The following is a 21378-nucleotide window of genomic DNA, read 5'->3' on the forward strand; positions in this document are numbered from 1 at the left end:
GGTTAAATTATGGGCTCATGGGGATTTTTTCACACTGTGTGTGTGTGTGTGTGTGTGTGTATTTTCACATTTCTATTTTATTCATTTTACTCACCTGCAATAATTAAGATATGCTTGGAGCTGGCATAATTTAAAAATGTTCTGATGTAACATGCTGTTTTTAATGACTTAGTCTAATTTTTATTTTACTGGCTTACCTTGTTCTTTATTTCTTCCCAGATTTGTCTTGCGTGAGTTCTATGCCTTACCTTCTAGAACTTAATGCTTCTCGAAATAAACTGACTACATTCTTCAATTTCAAGCCACCCAAAAATCTCAAGGTAAACTTTATCAATACACCAATTACAAGTGTTAACTGGTTTGCAATGTACATTAACATGAAAAACAGCTCTAAAATAGAGAATTCTGAGAGAATAAGATGTAGGAGTAAATAGTGTAAGTTCTGAAATGAAAAAAAGGGGAAGGACTTGTGCATCATTTACTTATGGAAAAAAGAGATGGTCCATCAATGGATAATCCTTTTAGGAAGCTTGGCTAAAACATAGTCTTCAAATTGAGGAACTAACTTCATTCAGTGCTTGCTCCTACTGTTAAATACTAGTTATTATTTAGCTGTTTTTATTATAGCAGAACAATTTCGTACCTGAAAAATCTTTAAAATTTTTCTGGGCGGCTCAAATTTTGCCCTCCTTAGTTTTTCAACCTTTACTTTTTTTTAGAAAACAGTGATTTCTGATCTTTAGTCTCACTTCTGCGCACTTGCTTTTCCATTTCTGAGGCAGGAGTAAACTCTGTGAGTAGTGGTTGATGGAGTAGCTTGCTGTAGAGCAGAGTGTCCCCTGCTCTAATATGTGTGCAGATCACCTGGGGTTCTTGTGAAAGAGGGATTCTGACCCAGGAGGTCTAGGGTGGGGCCTGAGACTGTATGTCTCACAACCTTCCAGGTGACGCCATTGCTGCTGGTCCACGGACCACACTCAAACAGACAGGTCATAGGTTAGTAGTTCTCAGATTTCTCTGCATGTTGATATCACCTAGGGAGTTTTTAAAACTACTAATGCCTGCATCCTAATCCCAGAGATTCTGATTCGAGTGGCCCAAGGTAAGACTTGGGCATAAGAATTGTTAAGAGACCCCCAGGTGGCTCTAATGTGCTGACAAACTTGAGAGCAGTATCCACAAGCTCGGGATTAGTGCTCTTCTATGGGACTCAAAATTTCATTAAAAAGTTATATTTAGGAATGGACATCAACTTATTGCCTTTTATTTTCTATTAGCTTTATTTTACTTACAAATCAAATTGACTTAGATCCAAAGTGTTTTTCTGGGGCTTGCACAAATAGGCAAATCAGTTTGAAATCTAGAATCTGACTTCCCCTATACTGCCAGTGAGACGTCTTTCTTAAAATTTTTCTTCTATCATTTCACATCATTCCATTTTTGTCAATGGTGTGGTTTTTTTCCTTTGAAATTGTAGTTATTGCCAGGGGTGACATTCCTTTGTCCAAATAAGCCACAGGACTTGCCGATTTGTACTCGGCATGGGTCCGTGGTCTTCAGGTTATCAGGAATTGTATTTGCAGAGCCTTGTTGACTGTCCCTCTATTTCTGTCCCATTGTGCCCTGGCCTAAGCCTCACGGAAGTCAGTCATGGCAACAGTGTGACCCCTTCCCTAGGAAAAACTTCCTTGGCATTTCTTCCATTCATATCCTTACCTCATCCCCTCCAAAAAGATAACACCAATGAACAAAAACAACTCAGATACCCTGTCTTTAAGGCTCTGAGCTCCCAGAGAAAAATCCAATATATCAGTAACTTAGAGAAGTGCTTGCGAAGTGCCGAACTGCCCCTGCTGAGGTGCTTCAAGCCTCTATGAACTCTGCATGAACCTGGGAGGGAAATAAATGAGGCCCTCCAGTGTTTTCTGTGCACTATGTTCTTTCATTCTCAAAGTAAAGCTATGAGCCACTGGAATGGTCCCATTTTACAGATGAGGACACTCTGTAGAAAGGTTAAGTAACTTATTTAATCTTTGCTGGGAAGTAGCAGGGCTGGGATTGAACTTGATGTCTGAGACCCAAAGCCTCTGTCTTCCTAGTAAATCTGGCTTGTATACAACATCCCACCTTGTCAAAAAGCTCTGTTTTCTTTTCACTTACTATCTATGAGCCTTGTGTCACCAAGCAAAGAAAGCATACTTTTCCTAAAGAGCAGAACCTTGTCCTTGCACTCTTCTTGTATTTCCTAAAATGCTTTTGCTCTTAGTAGGTGCAGAAGTTTCATTTTCTTGATGGGTACTTCCTACAAGCCTTCAGTTCCAGTGGAATCCCAGTGGGAGTCAGAGCAATGTCGTAACCTTTTAGGGTCCTGCCACAAACCTAACACCGTAGATGCATAGATGGCATAATGTTGGCATGGAGCCCCAACAGGGGGGTAGTTAGGTAGATTTCATGAGCAAACACAAGCTATGCCACAAGAAGGAAAGGTGTGAAAGGAAAAGTATCAGTTATAAGTTAAACTGAGATAAGCATAAGTTCGTTTCTACTCCATCCTTATTATATAGAAGAAAAAAGTGAATATGAAACTTCATTCCATCCTGCCAAACTGGCTTCACAGCTCAGTCACGGTATATATTTTACATGGTTGCAATTGTATGTGCATAGAATTATGTGTTCTGATTTTTTTTATTAAAACTATTTTATTTGAGCAGCAGAAGCACAGAACCCAAGAATGGACTAATAGTTACCAAAGGGAAAGGGACTGGGGAGGACAGGTGGGAAGGGAGGGATAAGGGCGGGAAGAAAAGAAAGGGGGCATTACAATTAGCATGCATAGTGTTGGGGGACATGGGGAGGGCTGTGCAACACAGAGAAGACAAGTAGTGATTTTACAGCATCTTACTATGTTGATGGACAGTGACTGTGAACTTGGTGACAAGTAGTGATTTTATAGCATCTTACAATTTTGATGGACAGTGACTGTGAACGGGGATGTGGGGGGGACTTGGTGAAGGGGGGAGCCTAGTAAACATAATGTCCTTCATGTAATTGTAGATTAATGATACCAAAATAAAAAAAAAATATTTTATTTGCTCATTTCTATTTCCTCCCATGGTTCTCACACTGCATTTTACTACGTAGCCCTGTTGCTATATTGTAATAGACTTAACCAATTTTCTACTCTTACCATTTGAATTTCCAAATTTCTTTTGTATTCAGTGCTTTAAGTTTTTAATATTTAAAGTATTTAGTATTTAATACATAAATAAGATAATCTTTGTACATTTTTGGGGTGTGAATCACTGTTTTACAGGGCACAAGAAGATAAGGATAGTGCTTATTATAGTTATAATTACTTGGTAGTTTTCTAGAAAATGGTCACAGTGTGCCCAGCAAATTATCAATGCAGTGTTTCAAGAAATTGTTTTAAATCATTTTTGTTTCTCTTTTGCAAGTAAGTGAATATTTAAACAAAGTTTTTAATGTTGTTTTTCTTTAGTCTCATATTTTTGAGTAGGAATGACTGATGTCGCTGAAAATGCTTTCTTAAAATAGTCCATTTTGAAAAGGGGTGTTAACTTGAAGAGGTATATGGCCAGAGGGATGAATAAGAAATATTTTTATGGCATTTAGGGGTGACATGGGAAACTATGATGAGATAGAAATAGAAAAGGCAAAGAAAAGAAAAACAGGCTATGCATATAAATTAGGTGAATTCAGTTTACTAGGCATTAGGGAAAATGAAAGAAATGGTGGTAAAGAAAGGTGAAAGTAAGGTAAATCCTGAAGGAAGACCAAGAAAGTTTAAAATAAATGCTGAAAATGAGGGTAGTAACTGCAAGAATTGAAAGTGTTTGTGTTGTGGGGATGCCTGTGCTGGCCAGAAGGAGTGGTCTCCTCCTTGGCATCCCTCAAAGTGGACAGACAAGCATCCCCATTAGAAAATGATTGAATATAGGTAAATATGTTCACCTTTTCAATAATGAATTCTAACCCCACACCCAGAAATACATTCATCTTGTGCAATTAATTATTGTGGTTAAGGTGAATAAAAATAAAGTATGATATATTGTTCTTTTTTTCTCATCAGAAGGTGGATTTTTCCTACAACCAAATTTCTGAAATGTGTGATTTGTCAGCATACCAGGCACTCACTAAGCTAATTTTGGACAGTATCCTTTGAATGAGTAACGGGGGATATTTGGTTAGTAGGCCCATTAATAAATATATATATAAGATAATATGAAATAGTACTGGATAAACAATTTACTAGAGTTGTGTGACTCATTTAAGTGATTAAGAATTGATAACCACAAAATGAGAAAAGATATTTTATTTAACAAGGAGTAAAATTGCAAGCCAAAGCTTTCCAAGAGCATCTTATACCTGGAAAGCTAAGTAAGGCAGTCATTCTTCCAATAAACATAGACTTATTTTTAATTATAGCTCCAGATAAGAAATTATGTTTTAACTGACTCTTCAAATTTAAATTTATTCCCTATTTTATGTAAATTCAGTATCTGAAAATCCAAAAGGAAAAGTAGTGATTATTTTACAAAATAATTAAGTTCCCTTTAAATAGCAAGCTTCTGTAGTGTATTTAAAATATGCTCTCATTAAAAAAAAAAAAAAACTTTTCATTAGAAACCAACTTCAGGAACATATCTTTTGCATGGGCCAGGCTCCCATGCCAATAGAGCATCAACTCTGAAGTAGGCACACTCCAGCTTCTAGAGCCTAAGGGGTTAACTGGGGACCTGTGAGTTTAATGAGCTGAGTCTCTTTACACCAGAGACAGATGTTCTCTGGGTGATAAGGGAGCAGCACCTTCTCCTTCTCAGTAAGCATCTTTCTACCCACCTGAGGATTTTTCAGGCAGCGTGGAGAGTGGATCAATTGCCCTTGGGTGCCTCATTCCAGGGATGTGGCAGCAGATAGTACACACTACAGTTGTTAGAAACCTGAGATGTGGTAGAATAGAAGGTACACTTTCTTGAAGATGTAGGAAACAGGCCTTTATTTGTATATAGTGGAAAGCTTAGAACATAGCGTCGCACTGTTAGAACTTATATGTGAAGATGAGCAATTAGTGGACATGTAAATGGTGCTCTTGAAATGAGCAAGTTCTCCCAAATGTAGCCTGGTGAGAAAATGACCAAAATGAAATGTTTTGATGACAAACTAAAAGCAGTGCATGATAGCAGCACCTATTCAGAGAACCTTCACTTTAGGCTTGACTGTCATGTATGTATCGGAGTTGCAAAGAGATAGAGTCTAATGGCCCAGAAGCTATGGGGCTCAGAAATCCACTCATGTCAGGCCGTCTAGATGAGTGCTGCTCGAGGAGGACCAGCAGCATCAGCATTGCCTGGAACTTCTTTGAAATTTAGACTCTTGGACTCTACTCCAGGCCTATGAAATCTGAATCTGCAATTTTAACAAGACCCCCAGGGAACGTGAGTGCACGTTAAAGCTGGAGAAGCACTGCTCTAGAAGTCCACTGCCCACCTACACTCCTACCAGCCTGAAGGGATAGGGCATCCAGAACCCCCCCTAATCGTCAGGGTATCCTGAATGAGAATGGTGACATGACAGTCTGGGGTAGACAGTCTGAGCTCTGTCTGCCAGAAAAATATTCTTCAATGTACAGCATTGAATTGCCAGATAAAACAACTCCACAGTAGTTCGGATCCAAAACAGAGAAACAGTTTAAAACACTTCTGTGAAAGTCTTAATGTCTATATAAATTTGTGTATGTGAAAAATTAAATTATTATGACTTTGTAAATTTCAAATAGCATGAAAAAAGGAATTAGGGTGTGTTTTTTTTAACTTGGCTTTAGATGTAGCAATCAAGTCTTATTGCCAAAGTATAAAAATTTATAATTATTACATCAGAACCAAATGAAATTCAGAACAAGGATGTATAATTAGAATGTAACATGGCATCATTCCTCACCTGTGTTTCTAAAAACTCAAAGTAGCCAAAACAAGCTACGCTTCATACACTCTTAATGAAATAAACTTAGATACCTGACATTTTTTAAAAGATAGGCTAGTTTTTAAACAGTACCAAATATGCCTTTCACTTTTGTTCTGTTGAAGCATATCATAGTGTATGTAATTGTGTAATTAGATTGTTGAAGACTAAAAAGCTTTTAGGTAAAATAATATTTAGATACTTTTTTTGTGTCAATACATTTGAAAACTTAGGTGAAATAGAAAAATTCCTAGAAAAATATTGTACATCAAAACACTGACTTAGAAATAGAAACCCTGAGTAGTCTTGTAACTGTAAAAGTAGTTCATTACAAACTAAAATTAAGTTAAAATCCTCGTATGAAAAACCAATGAAACCCAAACATTGAAGAGCAGAGCTTCCAATAATGAGCAAGTACTTTCAAAAATTTAGAAGACATAGTCAAAATTCATTCTAATGAGGTTTCTTTGATATCCAAACCAGACAAGGAAGAGTAAGAGAAAGGAAAATGAGACTCATTTTACTCACGATATAGATGAAAAAAAATAATCTTAAACAAAATATTAGCAAACTGATTCTGACAACGAATGGGAAAACAATATACCACGATCAAGTTGTTTATCTAATGAATGTAAGGGTGGTGTAATATAAGAAAGCCAGCAGATGTCATGAACTACATTAGCAGATTAAGGGAAATAAACTACATGATCAGTAGATACAGAAACTCAATAGATATAGAAAATTTAATAAAATCCAGTACCCATTCACACTTACTAAACTCTTACTAAACTAGCAATAGGGAATTTCCTTGTCTCGATAGAGAATGTCTACACAAATACTAGGAACAAACTTTTTCCTAATTGAAGACATGTTCTCTAGCACTCTTTAAAATCAGGAACAAGGGTGAGGATTTAGTAATATGGGTAACTGTTGAACTGCTGTGCTGTATACTTGAAACCAATATAAGATTATATATCAATGATGCTTCAATTAAAAAAAATCATTAACAAGACAAGAATACCTACCCTTGTCACTTCTATCCAGTATTGGTTTGGAGATCTTAGCCAATGCCATAAAACAAGAGTAAGAAATTAGAAGTATAAAGATTTATAAGGAGAAAATAAAAGTCATTCTTTGCACATGATATGATTGTCTATGGAGAATATCAAAAAGAACTTGCAATAAGTTACTTTCTTATTATTCTGAGAGTTCAACAAAGTAGATTGATATGACTTCAATAAACAGAAATCAATTGCATTTCTCCATATCATAAACAGAAAGCACAACTTTAAAAAGAAACACCATTTATAAGGACAATAAAATGGACCCTATTAAAGATGAATTAAGACCTGTAGGGGGAAACATAATAAAACTGTATTGAAGGATATTAAAGTCCTAGATAAAGAGAAATATATCCCATGTTCCTGGATAAGAATATGTATAAGAAGAATTTTGGAGAAAACGAGATAAGACTAAAAACACGAAGAGATGTCAACTTCATCTGATTAGAGGAATGCAACTCAAGACCACATGAGGTATATCCATTCATTTGACAAAATTTAAGAACTCTAAAAATACCAAGTATTGAAGAACAAGTAGATCAAGAGGATCTCTTTTTTTCTTCCTTTTTGGAAAACAGTTTTGTACTATCTGACAAAGTTGAACATCTAAATTCCCTATGACTTAGCATTTCATTCCTATATATGGGAAGTTTAGCATATGTGTATCTGGGGGCTTGTATAAGAATGCCCATAGTGATACTAGCTGTAATAGGAAAAAAACTGAAATAACCTGCATGTATGGGAAATAAGAGAAAGCATTAATTATGGTACATCTCTACAATGGTACATATTGAGGTGAAAATGAATGAAATATATCTCTATGCAGCAATAAGGATGAATCCTAATAAAACTAAATATAATTTAGGTATAAACCCAAAGGGGAAAGGGAAGAGGAAATAGACAATTCAGCTTAGTAATTACCTCTGAGAAGGGGACAACAGGATGTGACAGAGGTGCCCAAGATAGACGTAAGTTACTGCTGATATTCTACTTCTTAAACTGCGGGTGGCCGTGGTTTCAAGAATGTTCATTATATTTTTGAAAGTAAATAAGAGCAGGCTATGTATGGGCTAGCGATGTCCCTGTGTCCATTAACATTTTTAAAATCTGAAAATGGTAAATTAATGTATTTGAAAACAGTTGTTTACCAAGCTTCAAACTTAGGTGTATCAGAATACCCTGGAGGGCTTGTTTAAAGCACCTCTTGCTGGCGTCCATACTCAGAGCTTCCGAGTAGGTCTGTGGTACCTGCGAGCCGGCATTTCTAACAATTCCTAAGTGATGCCTATATTGCTGGTCTGAGGACTCCGCTTTGAGATCCACAGCTTAAGCTAATCAGTCCTCTCTGTTATACTTCATGAGGCTGGCTTTTCTAATCTGATGCCATGCCTTTTGTCCTTTTATGAATGCTTTAAAAGTTTGGCTGTTATCATTTTTATACTTTTTAAATTTTTGTTCAAGCTTTCCTTAGCGGGTATATACATCTTTTCCATTTGAGGGGGAAAAGCAGACTTCTGTTTAAAGTTAAATAAAAGTACTATCAATATTAAAAAACAATTACATTTAAAATAAAATTCTGTTAAACTAGCAATGCTGACAATGTGACTGTAGTACAGTTGACCCTTGAACAACATGGGGTTTAGGGACACGGCCCCCTACTTCCTGCACCACGTAATTGAAAACTCACATATAACTTTTTACTCCCCAGAATTTTACTATCAATAGCCTGCTGTTGATTGGAAGTCTTACAGATAATGTAAATAGTCAATTAACATGTATTTTTTGTTATTTGTATTATATACTGTACTCTTACAATAAAGTAAGCTAGAGAAAAGAAAATGTTTTTCCAAATTACTGGAAATATCCAAAAATTTTTACAATACATCTACTGAAGAAAGACTGGATATAAGAGAACCTGTGTAGTTCAAGCCTGTTTTGTTCAAGAGTCAACTGTAGATTATATTAATACCTCAGAATGAATTGTTGGCTATAAGATAATCACTTTTTAGTTTATCTTATTATGCTATTTTTGTCCTTCCATATGTAGATAACTGATGATTAATTGATGCTCTTCCTAAATCGCAAGATGATAAACTTTGCCTAGGAAAAGTAAATTCGCTTAGTCTTAAGGAAGGATGCAGTTTATACTCTTATTTGTAAATATTGACTGATTGTTCATTGGAATTTGTTTTATCATTATAGAATCAGAGAATTTTAAAAAGTGATTCATAGAATTTTTAAGTCCAGGACTTTGGAGATCATGTAGTTCTAACCGTTCTTCAATGGAAGAGGAGCCTGAGGCCCAGGGAGGTTCAGCACCTTGTCCAAGATTATTGGGTAAATAGTGGAACTGGGACTCATCTTCTGAATTCCCAGCGTTTTTCCCATATTGTGATTCATTGAGTAATTATAACTTTTATCACATAGCCATTTAAAGTATATTAGCATTTCATTTCTTAGAGAGATTCACTCCCACGGTGAGGAATGTTTTTCACTGTAGAGTGATACAGGTCTTTCAGGATTGGTTTGGATAAAAGCATCCTTGTGGTTCTCTCCGCTCAGAGGATTGGGATGGATTTTTCCTACTTACTTCTCCGTAACTGCTTTCTATACGCCCAAACCATCTTTTACGATTGTAGACAAATGAGTAAGAGTTGAATACTGAACTAGTGAATAATTCATGTCAAGCACTGTGAACTGCTGAGAGCATCGCCAAATGTAAAAATATATTGTTGGGCTTTTCCCCAGCGGTAAAATTATGCAGTTGTGCCACTTGGTTCCTTCACTCAATTTCCATGAAGATCTAAAAATTCACTGTGAAGATTTATCCACAGAATTGTAAGACGGTAGAGCTGGAATGCAGCATGATGAGTTTGAGTTCTTCGAGTCTCTTTCTCCTAATAGTGACCTTTTAAAATTAAAACATCCCCAAGAAGATTAACCCAGTCAGCTAATTCATTGTCATAGTTCAGTGACTTTTCAGATTATATTTCTCCTTATCAGAAAGTCCTGAAACCTATGAAAGAACATCAAAGAAGAATATTAGGAGGAAGGACAAGTAACATTTCATGAAGTTTCTTAAAATAAGAAAGCAGGAGATTGGGGAGATAAAGGCATTTCTGAAAGCAAGCTGCAAACTCAGAGCTCTGTGTGGACCAGTCCTGCATAATGACTGTCATCATTGCTTCTGGTGACAAATGATGTGACTGTGGGAGTAACTGCAAGGGGGAGGGGGAGGAACTGTTGTGCCATTATAAAAAGTACTCTTTACTCAAGAACCTGATTCGTTTCTAGTGCTTGAAATTTAAAGGGGAAAGCTGGGAAACAGGAAACAATTTTTCTGAAGTGAACATATTTCTCAGCAGAGATGTTCGATTCCTCACCCTTTGCCCCAGTGCTGTGAGTGACCACAGTCGTACAGCAGAAGCCAGGCTATGATTGCAGTGAGGCATCTTTAGCCTCCTCGTTTGCAATACTAATTTCATAAAACAGGCCTTGCCATACAAGTCAAAGCTAGCAAGTAAGCTGGATGTACCAAGGGAACTGTGGTTAGCTTCTAATGTCTTGGCAAATCGCTGTATGCACAGTAAAGCTTTCCTTTTCAATCTCCATTATCTCTTGATAATTTCAGGATCCCTGTTTTCTAGTGTTCTGATCCTTGCTTGCTTCCCATGGGAATGTTCTCTAACTTAGCTACCCACTAGCATTTGTTTTATTCTTTGCCATAATTCAGAGTATCTTCATTTTGGTTGGAGCAGAGCTACCAGGACCCCAGTGCTCCTGAAATGGGACTTAGAGACTTATCGCTTCCTCCGCTAAAAGACAGATGGCCATTTGACATTTTCCTTGCCTAATTTTTCTTTCCAAAGACTGCTACTCCAAGGATATTCTAAGCTATTTGTAGCTATATGAGAGTTTAATCTACTGTTTCCTATTTCACATTCTTTGTTGCATTCCATATTTGCAAAGATCTGCTCTTTGTTATATTTCCAGAAGGATTATTTAAATAGCTCAGAGAAAATGGAAGCAGAAAGGAGCACAGTGTTTGTGAACATGAATGTCTATTTGTAGAGCTATTCTGGCAGGAAGTTATATAAAAGTAGACTAGGAAATGCATTTTGATGACAAGCAGAACTATGCTTTGGCACAATGATTGAATCTGAAAGGATTCAATTTTCAGTGAAGGATTGATTTTCAGTGAAGCAAATCTAGGAATTTTTGGTTCATTTGGTAATGTTTTCTCATCATTGCTTCTAGTTGCCTAATTTACCTCTTTCTCTGGCCTAGGTCTTTTAAGAATCAATCTTTGCCTTGAATCTTCCATTTTGTGCTGTTGACCAAGAGGTAAAGGATGTAATTCCTTGGCCTCATGTGCTTGTAATTTAATAATGGTAACAATACTTTATCTTTGTCAGGTGCTGTAGGGTTTGTGCCACTCATTCATACTCATTTTCTGTTTTTTTCCCCATGATTTAGCTCTTTGCCTTCACAACAACTTTTTGCCTATCCCTGTATGACAGCACCATGGTGTTATCCCCACTTTATAAATGAAAAATCTGAGCAGAGAGAAGTCACATAACTAGTTATTAATAGAATTAGGATAAGTACAAATAATTAGAGGTAACATATATGTTCCTGTGATATTTACAATCCCTTCCTTCCTCTTTAAAATAAATTGTCATTGAATGGAAGGAGGTAGTTAGGGGATCATTAGAAGTTGACCAGAAAAGGCTTTGAGGAAGAAATTGTTTTTCTGAAGTCCATACTGAGAACTGGAATTACTGTGACTTATTTACACTTATAATAGGCTCCTAAATCGCCTCCAAAGTGGCTATACCAGAAGGAAACTTCTCACCTACTAGTATGAAAAAATCTTTTCTTCCAAAACTTTAAAACGTTTGCTAAACTGGTGGGTGAAGAATGGCATCTTAATCTGCATTCCACCGACTGTAGGTGATGCAGTGTCTTTTCGTATGTTTAATATTAGCCACTTGGATTTGCTCTTCTGGGAGTTCCCTGGAGGTATTCTTTCTCCATTTCCTACAAACTTATTGTCATTCTTTATGCATTTTAGGTAATAATCCTTTGTCTACTACATATGTTGTAAATATGTTCTTCCAGTCCATCTTCCGTTCTTACTTCTACAATTAAAAAGAAATAGAAATAAGAAAACAAGGTTCTCTCTCAAAAAGAAATAAGATGTGGTTTAATGTGAATGTTAAAAAAAGAAAAAGAAAAGGAAAAAAGTGGAGTTTGAAATTAAGTCCTAAAGAATGGGCATGATTTAAAAAGGAATAGGAAAGCAGTATGAAAAAAAGATACACTGATAATAATAAAGTTACTGGCACATTCTAGAACTGTGGAGAAGACTGACTTAGCAGAACTGGAGAGAGTTCTTCCTGGATTATAATGGGGATGAAATCGGGTAAATAGGTTTTGCTTCAGGTGAAGGGCCTTAAATTCCAGAGTTAGGAATTTGGAATTCATACTATGAGAAGTTTTCCACTGAAGCAGGATAGGCAATCAACATTTTGAAAAACAGAACCTGCCTACAGTGTATAGGCTGACTTGAGGGTGGGAGGAAATGTGTGTTAGAGGCACCCCTGTGCTAAGGCTGAATAAGTTGTCGAAGGAGTGAGTGAAAAGGATGGGAATAATTAAAGAGATGTGTTGAAGCAAAAAATGCCAGTCATGGCGATTGGTTTGGATGCCTGAAGATTATGAGGGGCTGAGAAAATGGTGATGTCCGAGTCTGCTTGGCAGGGAAACTGAGCTTTGGGGGAATGAGATCGAATCTTGGAAATTTGCCAATGATACTGAGGACAGAGGGAGGTAAGTAGAAATTTTGACTTTGAGATTTCAGTTTTAGCTGACTGTTAACAGATGAAACACAAAAAATGAGTTAAATTTTAAAACGACTAGAAACTTAATCCACAGAGGAAATGAAGGCAGAGTTTAGGCCTTACTTATTTTAAAGGGAGATGAGAAGCCAATGTAGATGGAGAGAAAAGCTGTTTCTCTCTATATCACGATATTGACTTTGACACTCTAAAAATGTTTTTACTCACCAAATTAAATGCAACTGACTACACTCAAAATCTATGCCTTTAAATATATATATATATTATTTCGAATGGTGCTAGTATTAACTTCTATATGAAAAATATTTCAAGATTTAGCATTCATTCTGTATGGGGCATGTGGTATACCACTTTATTTATGCTATTGGCTGATATTTCTAAAGATGCTTTGACACTGATTCTTTTTTTTCTTCAGAATATTCCTAATAACATTTTCCTTAAACATAGTCATGGTATAAAGGCAACGAGATCACAGAAATCAGTGGACTAGAGCTCTGCAGCAATCTAACTCACCTCAGTTTGGCCAAAAACAAGATCGCAACAATTAATGGCTTAAGCATGTTACCGATCAAAGTACTTTGTCTGGTGAGTCTAATAAAAATGTCATTGTTTATAGAAGTTCTAGTTTAAGTTTTAGTAAATATATGAATGATAATTAGGATTTTTCAAATTTTTAAAGGGCTAATTCCTTCATGAAATGTTACTGTCTTCAGTTTTTGTTTGTTCCTTTCCATATCTGGGGTGTGTGTGTGTGTGTGTGTGTGTGTGAGATCAATATTTCCTGCTAAAGTAAAATGCTTTACTAATTTGGTATCCAAATTCAATTTGTTAAAAGATTGACATTTTACACTGAAAAAGAACGGTATACTTTTTAATGACTATGAAAAAATACATTTCATTAATGTATTAATGTCCTATTGATGAAATAATATTCAAACACATATATAACCATAATGTTTGGTGCAGTTAATACTTTATTGCTCTGAATTGAGCCATAAGATGTTTTCTAGGCTCTGAATGTTGGCTGTTCTTTTCTATCGATATATGCTAGTCCCCCATTTTGGAAAACCAGAATTAGTGCTAAGAGTAAATGAACAATTCCAGTCAGAAAGTTTAAATGTTTATTTTTTTTCCCACAGAGAGCACTCTTCTTAAGCCATATGACCTGCTATGTGACTAAATGAAACTACAGATAATTTCTAAAAAAAAGATCAGGATCTTATTTCCAAAGATATACACAGTATTTTTGAAATAACAGTATAGGTCCCTAATTTGGAGGCTGATACTATAGTGTGTGGATTATGTAGGATTCTTTCTCCTACCTTATTTCCTCCTCTCCCCTACTTCTTTCCCTTGAATGGCTTTGCTCTTCTTACATTTGTCACAAGGCTGGTAGCTTATTAGCTCCTTACTTGAACTAGCTTGTAGGAGAGTATCGAACCGTTGTTTGAAATGACATCTTGGCTTGTGTGCAGATTTTTGACATAAACAAAATACTATTTTACCTTACTTAGCCATACAGATGGCTGAAGGTTGGCTATGTGTTAGTTTTTCTTTCCCTAAGCTTGGAGCCTGATTTGTGTTTTCAAGACCCTTCTGTCCTTAGAATGAGTTAAGTGAGGGTAAAGTACTGGTTCCCAGTATGGAGAATGGAACTAAGGCATGGAAAGGTTTAATAATTTCCCTGAGGTTTCATGTTTCCTGCCCACTGAAGCATGTTAGCAATGCATAAATAAATGAATTTGATACATTGGATTGCATATTTAAAAATTATAAAACAAAGTCACATTTTAAAATTCTGATAATTTGAAAGCTTACTGGCAGTAGGTACTATTCGATTTGTTGCTTGTCAGAACCTAACCTTTCCCTACATGTCTTTGTGTGTTGGCATTCCCATTAACTAAGTGGGATGTGCTTGTGGGAAGAGATAGATGGGTATCTGCAGGGAATGAGAAGTGAACTCATTATTAAGAATAATGACACATAGAACTTTTATCCTAAGAGTCTGTTTCAATAACTAAATAAGTAATCCATGTGGACAGTTCCATCTCAAGGAGCTTTTAGAGAAGGCATAAAGGACCTATTTTTTCTACAACTGATAAGGCAGATTTTTCAATCTCTGCCCCATCACCCAAGATGAACTAGACAATACAGACGATGCCATCACTCATTTTCCTTAAAGTTTTTGAGAATGGTGTTTCACTTCCAAATATTATGTAAAATAAAATGATACACATTTGTTTCAACAGTTTTTAATGCTTTTATTTTTTAATTCGTGGAATCAGAAAAACAGTTGCTTTACTATTGGAAATAATTCATTTCACAATTTTGAAAAAAATAATAATTCACTATACAAACCAATTGTTAAATGTCCACCATCAACTATCACAATACCCATAAAGGAAAAATGTGGTTCCCTTATGGGCCTACTCTGTCAACCACATCTCTTAGTAAGTAAGGACAATGCATTCCAAACTTGAATATTTGTTTTCTCTTAGAAGAGCCACTTGTTTTTTCCCTCCCAAATTGTGGAGATTGAGAATATTTCTTACTTCATCTAGTTAGGAAAATAACTTCTCTCTAAATGCCCCCTCTCCCCTGCTAATCATGGTGAAACAAGCGAGAAGAAGTTTTCGTGCAGAAACTATGGAGTGATATGATATATCAGTTTTTCAATATTGAATAAAGGGTTTGACTGGATGACCTTCAACTCAGAAATTGTGTGATTCTGCATATTTCTCAATTCTGCTTTCTTTTATGGCCATAGGCTATCTAATTAAACTTTTCTGTGCCTCACTCCACTCTTAAGCATCTACCACATTGAAACCCATGAGAGGCACTGTAAAGAATTATTACAATCCATCTTCCACATCTACAGTACTTCAAAGTTCCTAGGGAAAAAGTGTATTGTACATAAATATTATATGTGGGCACATTTTAAATGGGATATGGAGGTCTTATTCCAATAAGTTAATGTGGATAATGTGGATATTATGTTGAGTGTAGTTTTTTTCTTTCCCTTTTCTGTTACACTTTCTAGAACATTTTTGAACTCTGAACAGTAGAAAATGTGATTTGACTTAGGCAAATAGGGTTATGAATATATTTTCCTTCTTATTATGGAATTTTTCAAACATATATAAAAAAAGAGGGAATAGTTTAATGAGCCTGCTTGCACTATCACCCACCTTTATAGGTTATCAACATTCTATTAATACATTTTAAAGAGCCATAGAATTATACTAATGAACACAAATCTTGCTCATTACTGGCATCTTATGAAAAGTAGCATAAAAATGAGCTCTTGCTATTAAATATACCAGGAAACATGTACCAGGAAAAATATTGTAGCTGGAAGAGAATACTGTAATTTTTCAGTTAAGTGCTCATTAAAAGTTTAAAGGTGGGTGTATCACAGCATTAGTTGGATCCTCGAAATTCTCTTTATTATGATTCTCAGCTTAAACTAAAAGTTTAATTTTACTGTGTTATTTTTATACCTCAAGGCTAAGGAACCCAAGGTATTCTGAGTATGTGGGAAAGTGTACAAGAAAATGCAAATTATTGTTGCCACAGGCACATGGGGTTGGGAAAGAGGACCACATTTGAGTCTTGAATCTTTATTTTATGCTCATTGTCTGAGAGGTACTTGCATGTGAATTGTTAAAGAACTCAGTTTAATCATCTGCTGTTGAATAACAAGCCACGCAAGTGTCGTGGTGTGGAGGAAATTTGTTAGCCAGCAGCTCTTCAGTCCGAGCTGGATGCAGCCAGGTGTTTCTTCTGCTGGTGTAGCCGGCACATCGGCCCCGGGGCCGGGCTCAGCGGGGATTCTGGGATGGCCGGGGTGTTCCTCGCAGGGCTCCTCTCCGCGTGACCTCTCCACAGAGTCTCTCTATCAGAATAGCTAGAGTTCTTACGTGGTAGCTCAGGACTCGAAGACACAAAAGGAGAAGCTGCAGACCTTCTTAATTCTTAGGCTTGGAACTGGCACACTTCTGCCGTATTCTTTGGGTGAAAGCGAGTCACAGGGCCAGTCGGCATCCAGAGGAGGGAACTGCACAAGGGCGTGGGTAACTCAAGGGCTGTATCAGACTACCACATGCCTCATGATAAGAAGTGATTGTATTGAGATATTTCTGCAGACAAATTGTATATGAGAATTACAATATTCAAGTGATTTACCTAGTGGTGATGAAAGAATTGCATTAAATTTTTATTTCTAAAGATAAACATGAAACTCTGCTATCAGTAGGCTTTAGATATGCAGTGTTGAAAGCTTTTTCTACCGAGCTTTTGTACTGATTTGGACATTCATCTTGCTTTAACTTTAGTGAGAATATTATATTCTGAGTCTTCCAACAGAAAACCTAGGATTTCTTTCTGGGGCGTATGTGTATGTGTTTAGGGAGGTGAATGATGGAAATGGGAAGGGGGGGACAAGAATGGCCTACTGGTTTGAAGAGATTTGGGGCAGTATACAGAATGGAAAACTTGCTCTTATACTTTCTCTTACTGGAGGCCTCTCAGACATTAAGTATATTTTATCAATTTTAGAGCAATAACGAGATTGAGAAGATCACAGGTTTGGAGGACCTAAAAGCCCTGCAGATTGTGGATCTGTCCCACAATCAGATCAGTAGTCTCCAAGGCTTGGAGAATCATGACTTTTTGGAAGTGATCAATGTAGAGGATAATAAGGTAATTTCATACTTTATATGTCTTCGTTTCATTGTCTACATAAAAGGACACATACTAGGACCTATTATTGGGTTCTCAAGGGTTGTCACATTAAATGCCAGCTTGCAAAGTTTATTCTGGAAAATCTCCTGGAGAAGTAGTTGCAGAGGACTGTGTTTTGTTTTTGTTTTTTTAAATAAATACTTAAAAGTTCTTAATTTTTTTCAAATTTGATGGTTCCTAATCACTTACGTTGTTTTAAAGGTCTAAACTGCAACCAAGTGGATGTGACTTTTTGAAGTAGATGTATTTGTGTGAAATTTTATTTAGAATGATGAATTTGGAATGTCTGAAATGTCAGAGCAGGGAAATTAGAGACATGAGAATAGCCAAAGGCTGGTGTTGCCCCTGCCTACCATTTAAAGAGAAGAGGAAGTGAATTCTTACATCCTACCAGTAACACTAGTGTATGTTCCCAATCTGTATGAGTTGTGATTGGATTTACTCAAATTTTCATATCTGGCTCAAGGCACACTTTCACAAATTATATAAATAGGCTCTTACTCTTAACTATACCTCATCTTTAATAAAGCATTTAAGCTCATAATTATGGTATAACTGACTTTTTATGCAATAAGGTCTATAATGTGATTTTATTCTGTTTGATTACTTCATCACATTTTTTAGAAGGATTTCATAAGGAAGTTGAATGTTTATTTCTTCTTGAAAATGGAAGTTTGGGCTGACCCTGAAAGAGACATTGGTCCTAGCTGGGGTGAGATGTAATGCTGTGGAAACATTTCTCTGCTCACAGTGGTGGTGTTCAGTGGGTGTGTCTGTGACTCTCCAGTGAACTCCATTGGCTGTTAGATTTCTAAAAATCAAGAGAAGACAGACTATAGATCTGGGAAGAAGTCGATTCTTAAGAGACAAAACTGTTTATTTTTATTTTCACTTGATTTATATGTTAAATTGTTCTGTCAACTTCTAAAATGATTTCTAATGGCCAACTTTTATTCACTGTGCTGTTGTGCATCTTTATGAAGGCAGCACAATCTCTGTTTTATATAGTTTTTCTGTCTTTTTCATGAAATGGCTGTTAAAATGGCTCTCACATATGAACAGGGGGTGTTGGCAAAGTCGACTGCACTCATTAAGTCCCAACTCAGTGCATCTCAGGACTCAGGAAAAGGAGTAATCATAGTAATAACAGTTACAGTCATAAAATAGCCTAGAGGTAGTCATTAAGTATTTATGCGTAAGGCACTCGTCTAAGCACTGTACATGTATCATCTCATTTAATCTTCATTATAACCTGGTTTTTATTGCTATTTTATTGTTGAAGAACCCAGGGCACAGAGAGTTCAAGTAACTTGCATAAAGTTACATATCCAGCAAAATAGCAGAGACAGGATTCAAATACAGAATGCTTTGCTTCTAGAGTCAGTGTTCTACACCCTATAAAAGACAGTAAATGAAATGCTAATGGCCCTTCCTCCAGAAATGGTGTGATGCTCTAGAAGAGAGCTTTCTGGTAGAAATATGCTAGCCCTATATGTGAGCCACATATGCAGTTTTAAATTTTGTAGTAGCTACAATAAAAAAAGATAAAAAGAACAGACAAAATTAATAATGTATTTTATTTAGCCCAATACATCCAAAATATCATTTCAACATGTAATCTACATAAAAATTATTGATGAGACATTCTATATTCTATTGCTGCACACTAAGTTTTTGACATCTGGTGTGTACTTTACACTTACAGTACATCTTAGTGCATCCTAGCCATACTCCAAGTGCTAAGTAGCCCCATGTGGCTAGGAACTACCGTCCTGGATAGTGCTGGCCTAAAAAGACCTCATGAATAATATTTTGTTCTCTTTTATTTCAAGAGACTTTTCAAATTACATTTGGAAGAGTTTAGTGGAAAAGGGGGTATTGTTAAGTGAAGAAAGGAGTTTGTAATTTTCAAATGTTAAAAGAGACTCCATAAAAAAAAGTGGCCACGTGTCCCAAAGGGGGAGCTCCTTTGGCAACAATTGGGTCCATAACAATAACATAATTCCCTGGTTCCCCACTGGGCAGGTTGGGGAGCAGCAAACAGTACTTTGAAATATTCTTTGAGCCATCCAAAATTTCCTCAGAGACTTCTCCAGCACCACTGAGGATACTGTGCATCAGGGATGGAAAATTTATCATATAAAGGAAACATAACACTGCTATTGCTTCTCATGTGATTCATTTGATGTTAAGAATATTGTTATATTGGTAGCACTTTCATCAGTGTATTTACTTGGTTGAAACATTGCCACACCTTTGCATGATCATTAGAACATTAAAGTCCCTTTGCAAATGTTTCCCATCAGCTGGTGTTTTGGGGAACCTTTGTTACTCTCTGCTTTATAGAACTTGTTAGATTTGATGTCATTTTAACCATTTAAATCTCATCCCCAAAATGTTAACTGTATTACAACCTCAGTCCTTTCTTCTATAAGCAAGATCCTGGTCTGGGAGTTCCTTAGAGAATGATGTTTTACTTCTCTCTGTCTTCATGGCATTATTTCACAAATCATTCGGTCTGTCTATCTAAAGAAAAGGCCTTACCAGGCCCCTTTAGGTCTGGAGGTGGGCCTTGGAGAGCGTGGCCTAGAGAGAAATGGCAAAAAAAGAGTCGACTAAACCGCTGGTCCTACAAAGTCGAAGTTGACAGGCTTCTGGGGGCTGGGGAGTAGCCAGTAGGAACAGAGTAGGTTTGAGAAGAGAGTCTGGAATCCGGGGATCAGCTGTGCTGGTATGACATTCTTAGCAGCAGATGACGGAAGTTCTCTAAGAATATAACCATTCTGGCAGTTTTTGTCTTTAAGTCACTTGGGGTGCTGTGCTCCCACACCTTCTGTGAGCATCTGTGACACACATAGCCATGGGTCTAGGCATTTGAGGAGAGCAGATGTGAGGGTGGGTCTGCTACAGGGCGAGGGCTCCAGAGCAGGGCAACCAGTGTCTGCGGCACATTCCTCATGCAGCAGCTGGGGAACTCGAGGCCAGGCTACTCCGTGTTTGCTGCCCCTCTGCCTTACCAACCTCATCCTACCCTTGGAAGGGCTGGGAGCAAAGCCAGATCTCTCTCATTTGACTCCTGAAAGACTGGCTGATCCCAGCTGACATCTTAATGACAAAAGAATTGTTTGTAGTCCACGATTCTGTTCATGGTGTTCGCAGCATTTCAAGATCTTTCCATGTCAATCACCGTAGATGTCGCCATCTTGCAAAATGTGTTCCTGTTACGGGACCATACCATGACTCATTTAATCACATAATGGTGGAGTTTTTAGGACTTAGAAAATGTTTTCAGTTTTCCTAAAAATGTTAGGCTGAATGTTCTCATATCTAATTCGTACCTCATGATCTCTTCAGTGTAAACTTCTTGAGGGGAGATAGCTGGTTCATAGCTTATGCATGTGTAACACATCAGTTTGCCCTTTGGAAAGAACATGCCACTCTCCACTCGCCGCCAAGGTCTGCAAGTGCACGTGGCCAGGATTTGTTGCTGAGACATGGTGACTACAGGAAAATATCTCCTCTTAACGTTTCTGTCAGGCCCAAGCATAAAGGCTGTGCGCTAGAGGGAAGTCAAACCATCGTTCAAAAGTTCTGACAGGGCAGTGTGAACCAAGCTGACTTCCACCTTCCTGAATAACACAATAAAAACAAAAATCCTTTCATTTTGTAGACAATGGAAATGACAATCTAATGGCCAGTCCAGTCGTCTTGCGGAAAGAGCTGCGTATAATAAC

General features: G+C 36.9%; 1 protein-coding gene across 3 annotated transcripts in view; it reads left to right on the forward strand.

The window, feature by feature from the left end:
* Window positions 1-21378, forward strand: part of LRGUK (leucine rich repeats and guanylate kinase domain containing) — a 111828-nt gene that overhangs the window by 13023 nt on the left and 77427 nt on the right. For all 3 annotated transcript variants that reach the window (XM_036905581.2, XM_057504778.1, XM_057504779.1), the window contains exons 4-7: window positions 220-320; window positions 4091-4172; window positions 13362-13486; window positions 17459-17602. In XM_036905581.2, coding sequence (XP_036761476.2) covers window positions 220-320; window positions 4091-4172; window positions 13362-13486; window positions 17459-17602 — 452 coding nt within the window. The remainder of the gene's footprint in view (window positions 1-219; window positions 321-4090; window positions 4173-13361; window positions 13487-17458; window positions 17603-21378) is intronic.

Source organism: Manis pentadactyla, chromosome 7 (assembly GCF_030020395.1).
Source record: "Manis pentadactyla isolate mManPen7 chromosome 7, mManPen7.hap1, whole genome shotgun sequence".
In the NCBI taxonomy this organism is placed as follows: Eukaryota; Metazoa; Chordata; class Mammalia; order Pholidota; family Manidae; genus Manis; species Manis pentadactyla.